The 9,423-nt window shown below is 44.6% G+C and overlaps 3 protein-coding genes across 3 annotated transcripts; 1 reads left to right on the top strand and 2 right to left on the bottom strand.

Moving 5' to 3' along the window:
- Positions 1 to 625: 625 nt before the first annotated feature.
- Positions 626 to 1,525, top strand: LOC115819036 (G-protein coupled receptor 35). Its single transcript, XM_030782574.1, has one exon. It carries the CDS (start codon positions 626 to 628, stop codon positions 1,523 to 1,525), a length of 900 nt encoding a protein of 299 aa, XP_030638434.1.
- A 760-nt stretch (positions 1,526 to 2,285) lies between these two features.
- LOC115819035 (uncharacterized) lies at positions 2,286 to 3,823 on the bottom strand. Its single transcript, XM_030782573.1, has 2 exons — positions 3,731 to 3,823; positions 2,286 to 3,420 (listed from the first exon to the last, which is right to left on the bottom strand). Exons 1-2 carry the CDS (start codon positions 3,781 to 3,783, stop codon positions 2,484 to 2,486), a joined length of 990 nt encoding a protein of 329 aa, XP_030638433.1. The 5' UTR covers positions 3,784 to 3,823; the 3' UTR covers positions 2,286 to 2,483.
- A 2,081-nt stretch (positions 3,824 to 5,904) lies between these two features.
- atf4a (activating transcription factor 4a) lies at positions 5,905 to 9,184 on the bottom strand. Its single transcript, XM_030782570.1, has 3 exons — positions 9,044 to 9,184; positions 7,564 to 7,965; positions 5,905 to 7,341 (listed from the first exon to the last, which is right to left on the bottom strand). Exons 2-3 carry the CDS (start codon positions 7,856 to 7,858, stop codon positions 6,395 to 6,397), a joined length of 1,242 nt encoding a protein of 413 aa, XP_030638430.1. The 5' UTR covers positions 7,859 to 7,965; positions 9,044 to 9,184; the 3' UTR covers positions 5,905 to 6,394.
- Positions 9,185 to 9,423: the final 239 nt, after the last annotated feature.

The following is a 9,423-nucleotide window of genomic DNA, read 5'->3' on the forward strand; positions in this document are numbered from 1 at the left end:
TTGCATCACATGTTTACTCCAACACTTGTTCTCCATGTACTGCTCTGCGTCACAGAATTTTAACTGTACCCATCCCAACCTTTTGTTGGTGCACCTTTCGCCAGAGAGTCCAAGTTCATTTCGTCCCATCAACCAATGGCTGCCAAGCTGCGGTACTAACTGAATTGCACTGATTGGCTGTCGCCTGAAGTTCTATCACTCTCCCAATGGGATGCCTTTATACATCACTCGAAAAGGAACTAAACTGAGGACGGGTCCAGGTTTGGATACAGACTGAGCAGGACACCAGCGCATGCAGTGAGGGGTGAAACCATAGAGGTCTTTTCTCCTGTAACAGGAGATTTTGCAATTTTTTTGGTGAGTGATTAACCAGCTCTAACTTATGACAATATCGTAACTTATAGGTATATGAACTTTGCTTTATGGCAAACTAAAGATGGGAAGGGTGTACATTCTTTTAGACACTAGGACTGTGATTTGTTCAATCTAATTTTAAGGCAATCTATAAGCATCTCTGAAATTTGCCTTTGTACGTATAAGGGCCCAGGGAAAATGAGTCAATTGATTTTATTTTGATCTTTCCAGAAGAATCCAGCCAGCTGCACACACATCATCCATCGCCACAATGAATAACTCCTCTGACCTCACAGACCTCCCCCTAAACGCAACAGACTCAGGCTTCAAAAGCCCGCCCTGGTACCAGTTCGACGTGTGTGCCGTGGCACCTTACGGCTTCGTCTTCTACTTTGGCGTCAAGGTTTTCAACCTGGCTATTGGCTTCCCCACCAACATGCTCGTTATTTGGCTGGTAGCTTCGCGCAAGAGTGAAGGCTCCACCTCCGACATCTTCATCTTCAACCTGGCCATCCTAGATGCCTACTTTTGCCTGATGACACCCATCGAGATGGTGAACCGTCTGTATCTTGGTGACGAGGGGATCTGGTACTTCCAGCGCTTCTCTTATGGAGTCAAGGATACTGCCCCACTCTTCCTCACCTGCATATGTTTGGATCGCTACATGGCCGTGGTCCATCCCATTCTTTTCACAGGTATACGCGACAACAGCATTCGGGCTGGGGTTTCGGCAATTGTATGGGGGCTTATCCTTGCCAACGCGCTTACAAAGTCCATCCTTGGTGTCATGAGCGTCAGTGAGCTGTTTGGAGGCATCATTCTCTCTGCCTTTGCCATTATGGTCTTCTGCAACCTCTCCATCATCTGGGTTTTGAGGAAGTCGGTGGCAGGCAAGGAGGTAATGAACCCGGTGAAGAAGAAAGCTTTCAAGATGGTCATCACCGTTCTAGTGATCATCGTGGTCAATTACTTACCACCGGTAGCGCTCATGCCTTTCGCTTCGTACTACAGCTTCGTGGCGTTCCGATGCCAGATCAGCATTTCTGTCTTCTCCATCATGGACCTGAGCTGCAGTATCGAGCCAGTGCTCTACCTCTCCAAGATGGAGAAAATGAACTGCTGCCCTTGTCTACTAAGTCCCACCAAGAAGCCACAAAATGTCAGCGTGTGATCTGAAATAAAAGGTCTGTTCTTTGACAACCTGAGGTTAATCAGAGTTTGTACCTAGTTTATTAAAAGTCTCATAGAAATACCTTTCATGGATTCACCTGATGATATGGGCTTCTCATTAAGACAACAAGGTCTTAATTGATAGCCTTGAGAACCAAGCGGACTATAAAACATGTACTCAGATGCCCCCTGAGTGTCAGCTAAACTCATTCGGGCCCTGTTTCTCCAGGCATGCACTAGCGTTGATGCCATATTTTCAGATGCGTAATTAAAGCTTAACTGGTTGCTAATTAAGGTCCTGATTAAAATGTCTTGAGACTAATTAGGAGACAGTCAAAATGCATCTGGAGAGGTGACACAGATGGGGTACGCTTTCTAAATGTGCAAATAGGTATTGCAACTTCATTAATTAAAGCAGAAAATAATTAGATGCTAAAGAGTTAATGTAATGTTGTTATCTCTAAAAAACAATTATTTGCCTAAGAGTGGATACAAGGTATGCTGTGATTAATAATTAATGGGTGTACTGGGTAGTACACATTTTGATTTGGATGAAAAAACAGATATCAAGTTTTTCATCAGCTCTGTAAAAACAGCAAAATTTAATGGCTACGTAGATTGTTCTATTGTGCAACGTTCATGTAATTTATTTTTTTCAACGTCAGTATAGATGCCTTAATATAAAAGCTATTAGAGACAAAATTAATAAGGTAAGGTAACATTTCTACACAGTTAACTAAAGATATAATGTGTATTTGGTACAAAAAATTGTAACAACACTCATTTAAGCCCTTTGTGTTGCACTTGCAGGTTTCTATATGTTTACATTACTCACATTACCAATTTAGTCCTTGGAAAAATAAAGCAAAAAGAAAAAAACTGTGGGATGTTTTCTGTTCAAGGTCCTTAGTAATTTTGACCTTATGGTCTGTCCTGTATTACATGTGGAATTATTTAAATTAAACCTGTACGATCTTAGCATGGATCTGCCTGAGGTTCTCTGAGCTAGCTGGTGGGCCGTCAGCTGATGTCACATACCCAGGATAAATGGCACGGTGTTGGGGAGAGCAGGTAACATTTGGGGGTTGGTTTCCGGGGGGAAGGATAAGTGGAATAAGCTTAGCATGGGCATAGTCAATCTCAAAGCCCTCAAAGATGAGTGCCACTCCCCATGCACCCAGGCTCTTCTCCAGTAACTGGGCCACGGTTCGGGTTGCGAGCACCAGACCCCGATAATCGGCCTCCTCCAGTCGGAGGATGTCACTGGTCAGAGGCCTCCGAGGCACCACAACAGTGAGACCCGGCGTATTGGGGAAGGGAGTGAGGACAGCCACGTGTGTCTCGTCCTCCCACACCCGCCACTGTTGTTCTTCTCCGCGTACAATTCGCGAAAACAGACAGGGGTGAGTGCTTTCCCCGAAGAAGGTGAGGTTAGCAGGAGCATCTGGATCTGGAAGTTTAGCCCGAATCCTATCCCTGACTTCTGTCAGGTCAGACTCTTTCCATCGCGGGCCACTCTTAGAGCTACAATAGCCTGGGTCATAGGGTTGGAACTCCTCTTCATCAGCTAGGTGGGGTCTCCACTCTTTCTCCAGGCCATGCAGGGGCAGGACGCGGAGTTCAGCAGCGGGTTTCTCCCTGTTGGGTCTGTACACCAGAGCACAGCGTTGAACCCCCAAGCGTTCACTAAGGAGGCTGCCAACTGCCCGCGCACCCAGCATCAGGCCCAGGAAAGAGTCCTCAGGCAAATGAAAGAGGTTTTGCTGACTGCAAGGGACCTTCCGAGCCACAATGGTGGACCCTGGAGTCCAGGGAGAGGGATGAAGGTATGCCACAAGATCCTGGGTCTCCCAGATCACATACTGCTCAGGGCAAGCTGTGCTCAGAGATGTCATCCTGTGGTAGAGATGAGCACAGAGGTCTGTTTTTCATAAAAGTGTTCCAAACTCAACATCCTTTGTGCCAGAATATACAGCTGATGTCCACACACAAAGATGGCTAAGCCAAAAAGAATACATCGTTTGAGAGCACCCAAAACAGAATTCAGTCACGTGAAACAAATAACAAGAACAAATATGTATATTTTGATGAGTCACATGTCACATAACCGGTCTAGCTGCTGGTACTACAGTACCACAGGCGGCCACTTTGGCTTATTAAATAACTATTTCTTAAATCTAATTTAAGATTTAATGGTTATCTTTACCTGCGTAAAATGCCAAGCAACATGCACCACAAAGTTGACTTCTTAAGTATCATCTACTAGAGTCAAGAAGATATTAAATTTATTAAAACGGCGAAAGTTGGAATCAAACTTGTTCATGAAGAAAAAAGTGGAAGTTGTTGGTTTTTTTCTCCGTCATATTTCTGCATGCTGCAAAATGGGACCAACACACCCAGCGATTTACTGCCACCTCTTGGTTCGGAGGTTTTTACAGCAGTTGCATAAAACAGATAAATATAATCAGCATATGAAACAACAGTATTGAGAAATTTAGGTCTTCCAAATTAGTATCGATGACACGCATACTGCGAGGGAAAATATCCTGAAATTCAATGTTTCATTCGTTAACCACTGCATTATGGCAAAGAGACAAACAAAAGGTACGCCAGATGGCGCTAAAAAGGTCGAAACGCCAAAATACGTCATCGGTTAACTGAAGTAGGTGCAGTTGCAATACGTGTCCTTAGCAATCCATTAAACGCAGTTTTTTTTAACAATTCGGTAGCCTGCAAAGAAATTTTAACCTTTCAAATTTTTAAGCGGGAATATAAGAATGTTAGCGTTAGTGAGAATATGAGATATTAGTATATTCCTCTTTTCCTCCTCCACTTAAGATACTTTAATTTATTTAGTCACAGGCAGTTAAACAAACCCTCTGACAGCATTCCTACTGCTAAAATGCCGTCACTTGTACGGCACTCATCTAACCTTTCACTATTTAAATATCTGTCTATCTGGTTTCAGCGCTCATTCTGAAATAGCCAACGGCACCATGTGTTCGTGCGCGAACAGTAAAGTCTTGGGCTGAGATTCATTAGGTACTTTCTATCTCTTTCAGTGTATGTTGGTGATACAGATATAGTAATTTTAACTTCGAGAAAAGGAACCTACTTAAGACTAGTTCTACGTGGTTCTTGTGGTTCGGAGTTCACTCGGTGTCAAGTTTCTAAGCACATGCCTCTCTAATTCGCGTCTTTAAATTCCCCACGATGACTTGTTCTGACAGCCAAAACTAATCCAGTTTACCTGCGGGGTGGAGTCCGACAGGATGAGCAGGTTGTAATGTATAATGAGGATTACTGGGTGTAAATATAGACCGCGCACAGCCTTAGGCCAGAGAATCGGTGTAGTCCTCCGCTCATGCAACAGGAAGTAAAGTTGATTTTCGGCTTGAGATTCACAGAATAACCAGTACGTTTGTAAGCTTTTTTTTCCTTTATCTTCCAATTAATATCACACAGTAGGCTACACATTTCATTCAGGTGTGTAAATCAGACTCACACTTAGAGGACCAGCTTTTCATTCATGGCAGTCAGTCTGAGAATTCTTTTATTTGCTGTATCACGGCTAAACTTTTCGCCTATTTTTGTCCTCTCAGCAACAAAAAAGCCACACTTCAATTCAGCCTCTGCATACAACTCTGGAAAATAATCCTATACGACCATCCGTAATTCACGATAAGCAGCCATAAATTAGTCTTATTTCACGGACACTTCCAAAGGTAGTTGAATTCTGAGCACTATCAGGTTCTTCAGTTAACTCTACAGGTTCCCACATGATTTAATTCTGATTTATTCAGTCGCATACTTCTTTGTACTACATACAGGTCCAAGTATTAACGCTCTTAGTCCTCGTGAGCTCACGAGTCCATTAGATGCACTTCAGGCCCAGAAAGGGAGTCTTGTCTGGATATAAAGTAATTGGAGAGGGCCTGCACGCTTTGAGCTGACCTTTCAGGTATGCTGTAGGATCATTGGTAACTTACTGTAGATGCTATATTTACACAGCTGCGCACGAATCCACTTTCGAACACGGCATCTTGTTTCTGACGACTGGGAAGTTCAGCATGTTTATCAGGGACTTCCTCTTTCCAGTCCTGATGTTTTACATTCCTGTTCATGTTATTACAAGTAAAACAGAGGACTTAAAAGTATTTTTCTAACAGCTTTTTAAAACGTAGTCTTGGATGCCGCCCAAACCCACGATATGTAAATGAGACTTCATGGACACCAAAAGGTTGTTTCACTGGTACTGTGTTCCACCTCCTAGTTTATTCAGTATTTACAACCTAAACCCAAATGCCTCTCCTCACTAAGGTGGCACTTTGGCTAAGAAAACTTTTAAAGCCCAACTTTCAATAACAGCAAAGACATCTGTTCAATTTCAATAAAGCTTTAATAGAAAACAGCAACGCATTTTTACAAGCATATAACCCGAGAACATCCCACTAAGTTCAACAAAGCCAAAAAGCTGAAGTGAAGCTATTTACATTTATGGCTGAGGGATTCAATGCAACAATTACATAAATCTTAAGACCCCTTACTGGACTTATTTTACTTATGAACTCTGAAAAAATTAGCATGAAAAAGGGAAGACATGAAACCCTTAACATTGACAGCGTGTCTAAAAAGTCACATCCTTCCAGGAATAACACGACAAATCACTGGAGACAAGATTTTACTGAACATCATAATCACTTTTCTCACTACAACACAATATGACAAACTACAAATCTTGGGCATTTGTGAAAAGGAGAGTATGTGAACGACTGAGAGACCAAGACACCGCTGCTTCCTCAAATCTCTCGGTCCCTCGTAAGAGCTTTAGATCTAAACCTTCAACTCTCCTTCGGCCTTCACCACTCTTTTATACGGAGCTGCTCTTGCTCTTCCGGTTCTTGGCAGACCGCACCTCCTCGAGCAGATCCTTCAGGTACTGGATCTCCCTGCTGATGGAGTCGGCTTTCTCTGCCAGTTCCCGGTTCCTCTTTTCCAGCTCAGAGCATTCGGCATTCAGGGTCTCCTGTTCCGCACGTTTCTTCTGCCTGTAGCGGGTAGCGGCAGTCTTGTTCTGCTCCATCTTCTTCAGTTTCTTCTCGATCAACTTGGGCGCCCCTGACACAGACTTGACTTTACCAGAGACAGCGGGCACAGCATCTGGGTCGGGCTTGGAGTAGGGTTTGGTCCGGGAAGAACTGACAGGCTCAGGAGATGGTGCGGGACTTGGCTGATGTACAGGAGAGCTTGTGGTGGAGCTAATGCCACTGTCGCTGTCAGATTGGTCAGTGCTTGTGTTGAGCACAGTGCTTGACTCTTCTTTAGGTGTGAGGAGAACGACGATGTGGGCCTGGGGAAGGGAGAGCACGATACTAGAAGCTTGGAGCTCATCGAGTGGTTTTGACACCACCTTTTCCAACTCTGAGACATCCACTTCACTCCCAAGCTCCAGGGTGAATGCAGGGGATAGAGGAGGGATTGGTAGTGGGGCTGGAGAAGGGGGCTCAGATTTGATTTCTACCTCGACAGAAACAGGCTCTGGCCTGATTTCTGGCTCAGACTGGGACTCTTGGGGTGGGAGTTTGACTGGGAGCGTTGGGAGCTCTGGTATTGGGATGCCCAACTCTCCCTGGGCTGGGGTGTCTGGGAAAGGGAGGGGATCCAGGTCCAGATCCATCTGGGAATCTAGGGAGGCCAAAAGCTCTTCTGGAGAACTTGGCGGCTCATCTGAATCACAGGACCCAATGATTGAGTCCAGATCAAAGTCGCTCAAGTCAATCTTCTCCGTCATCCAGTCCATACCAGTGAACGCATCCTCTATGGGGTCAAAAGGGAAACACACTCGTTTTTGAGATGCTCATCAATGCAAACCCTATCACTGTTTATCTGAACAACTAAGCTAAGGTAAAAAGTCAGTTCAATAGTATCTACCCAAAACACTGAATTAAAAAAAAAAAAAAAAAAGAGAGAACAGCAGTATGATATAAAGCCATAGACTAATACATAAAAGCAAAGGATCATCCTTATTAAAAGCCTCACCTTTGCTAATGTCTGCCTCAGCATGAGCATTAAATAGCTCATCGGCAGACAGCCAAGGAAGCGACAGCAGGTCAGACCCAGCTTTGCATCCTAGGAGAGAGGAAGGAGAGGGAGGAGGGGAGGGGGAAGAGATGGAAGATTCAGCATAGGAGGAAGAGAGGGGCGAAGGCGGCCCCTCTGACAGAGGTTGATCATCTTCGTCCAGAAGGGGCCCAAAAGGGTCAGCCATCAGATACGAGGACCCCAAGAACAGGGTCCCCATGTCCTCCAAAGCTAGCTGTGAACTCAGAGCCATAGCTGCTACTAGTCAGAGACAGTACAAACAGGGGTTCTGACAATGAGTCGAGGGGTTCTTTTATGCTGTCGACGGCAGCAGAGCTGAGGATTGTTGCCTCGAGGGACCTGGGAGAGAGACAGAGAGAGACTCATAAGAACTCATTTTCAGCAAAAATTGAGACAGTGAAACTGCATGTGCTCCCTGGAAGTTCGGTTTTAAGTCTAAAACCAAATATCAACATGAAGTGGGTGTCCTTTTCACATCTAGCACATTTCAAATGAAATGTGAAACACTTGCAATACTACATATCACTTACATTTTAGATATGGGCAACTGAGGAAGGATAACCGAAACAGTATGAGGAAGCACATATTGTGGCAAATTCCACCTGAAACCGGTTTAGTCTGGTCTAATCTCCACACGCAGTGCTGGGGTGTTGCACAGGTTGCTATATGGCTTGCCAGCTGAAGTTTGACTTGGGCAAGATAAGGGCGTCAAATGTTTGTTGTGCATACTACTACAACCCAATGAGTCACTGCCAACCGCTGATGCATATCTACTACTGTTAAACTATTATTAACCGGTTCCAGTAAAGCCATGACGCCTACCCGGGGAAAAACTCCACCCGCCCCGGGGGTACAACATTCCCTAATATGGTCATAGCTCGACGGGTAGCCCCTCCCTGGACTCTGACAGATGGCGGGGAGGTGCCCTTGCCGCCATTTCCACAACAAAAACAGCTGTCATCACGGAGAATTAAGGCATACGCCATTTTGAATCTGCCACGTTGTCTCACCTTCGACGACAAATATTTATAATTAAGAGTGCAAGTTTGAGTCTAATCATAACCTGAAGGTAGCCAAACATATAACGACACAAGAATGAGCGACAAAACTACGAAATTCGCTCTCTTCCGCTATTATCGATAGCGAGGGATTAGTCTACGTAGTCGACGCGGAAGAACCTATCGAATGTCACGGCGAGATATGTCAACTTTTGACAAGTAAATATGTGAGAACAAATTGAGAGGTGGACCTAATACAAGACGTAACTTACTTCTCTTAATATAATCAAAACATAACCCTGGCAACATAAGTACAATAATAACTAACCAGTGATTTATTTGGCTTAGTTAGACTGAGCAAAAGGTCACATTAAACGGTCACAATTTGTTGATGTGAGAAGAACCAAGGTAAAACTTACGCCATTTTGCCAAATAGAGCCAGTGCAATTCACTGCTGCACTGCCGGGTTTGCCGTTGCTGTGTTTGCCGCTGCAAGCCGCTACACTGCCATTTTGGGCGGGGGAGCGATAGGCTCGGAATGCTACAAAGTCGTGTTGAATACCAGGGGAGAAAACTACGTTCGAGAGTCACATGGGTATTTATATGCACGCACTACACCCAAACGTAACCCTCCGCAGGGGTAATGTATCACTCCGCAAACACGCGGTTTAGGGGCGCTATTTCAGTACTGTTCTGTGTGAACTGTGTAGGAGAGCTTGGTATGTAGCCCATACAAAGGAAATCGAGATACCTGAGAAATGTAGGTCACAAAGAAATCACCTTACGTGTGGGCACTTGA

This window comes from Chanos chanos, chromosome 8 (genome assembly GCF_902362185.1).
Source record: "Chanos chanos chromosome 8, fChaCha1.1, whole genome shotgun sequence".
In the NCBI taxonomy this organism is placed as follows: Eukaryota; Metazoa; Chordata; class Actinopteri; order Gonorynchiformes; family Chanidae; genus Chanos; species Chanos chanos.

Bases quoted from the DNA above. Each gene is read 5' to 3' on its own strand.
- LOC115819036 (XM_030782574.1), top strand. From the start codon at position 626: ATGAATAACTCCTCTGACCTCACAGACCTCCCCCTAAACGCAACAGAC.
- LOC115819035 (XM_030782573.1), bottom strand. From the start codon at position 3,783: ATGATACTTAAGAAGTCAACTTTGTGGTGCATGTTGCTTGGCATTTTA. The intron at 3,421-3,730 runs GTAAAGATAACC...TCTCTACCACAG, and splicing joins TTGCTTGGCATTTTACGCAG to GATGACATCTCTGAGCACAG.
- atf4a (XM_030782570.1), bottom strand. From the start codon at position 7,858: ATGGCTCTGAGTTCACAGCTAGCTTTGGAGGACATGGGGACCCTGTTC. The intron at 7,342-7,563 runs GTGAGGCTTTTA...TTGACCCCATAG, and splicing joins TGAGGCAGACATTAGCAAAG to AGGATGCGTTCACTGGTATG.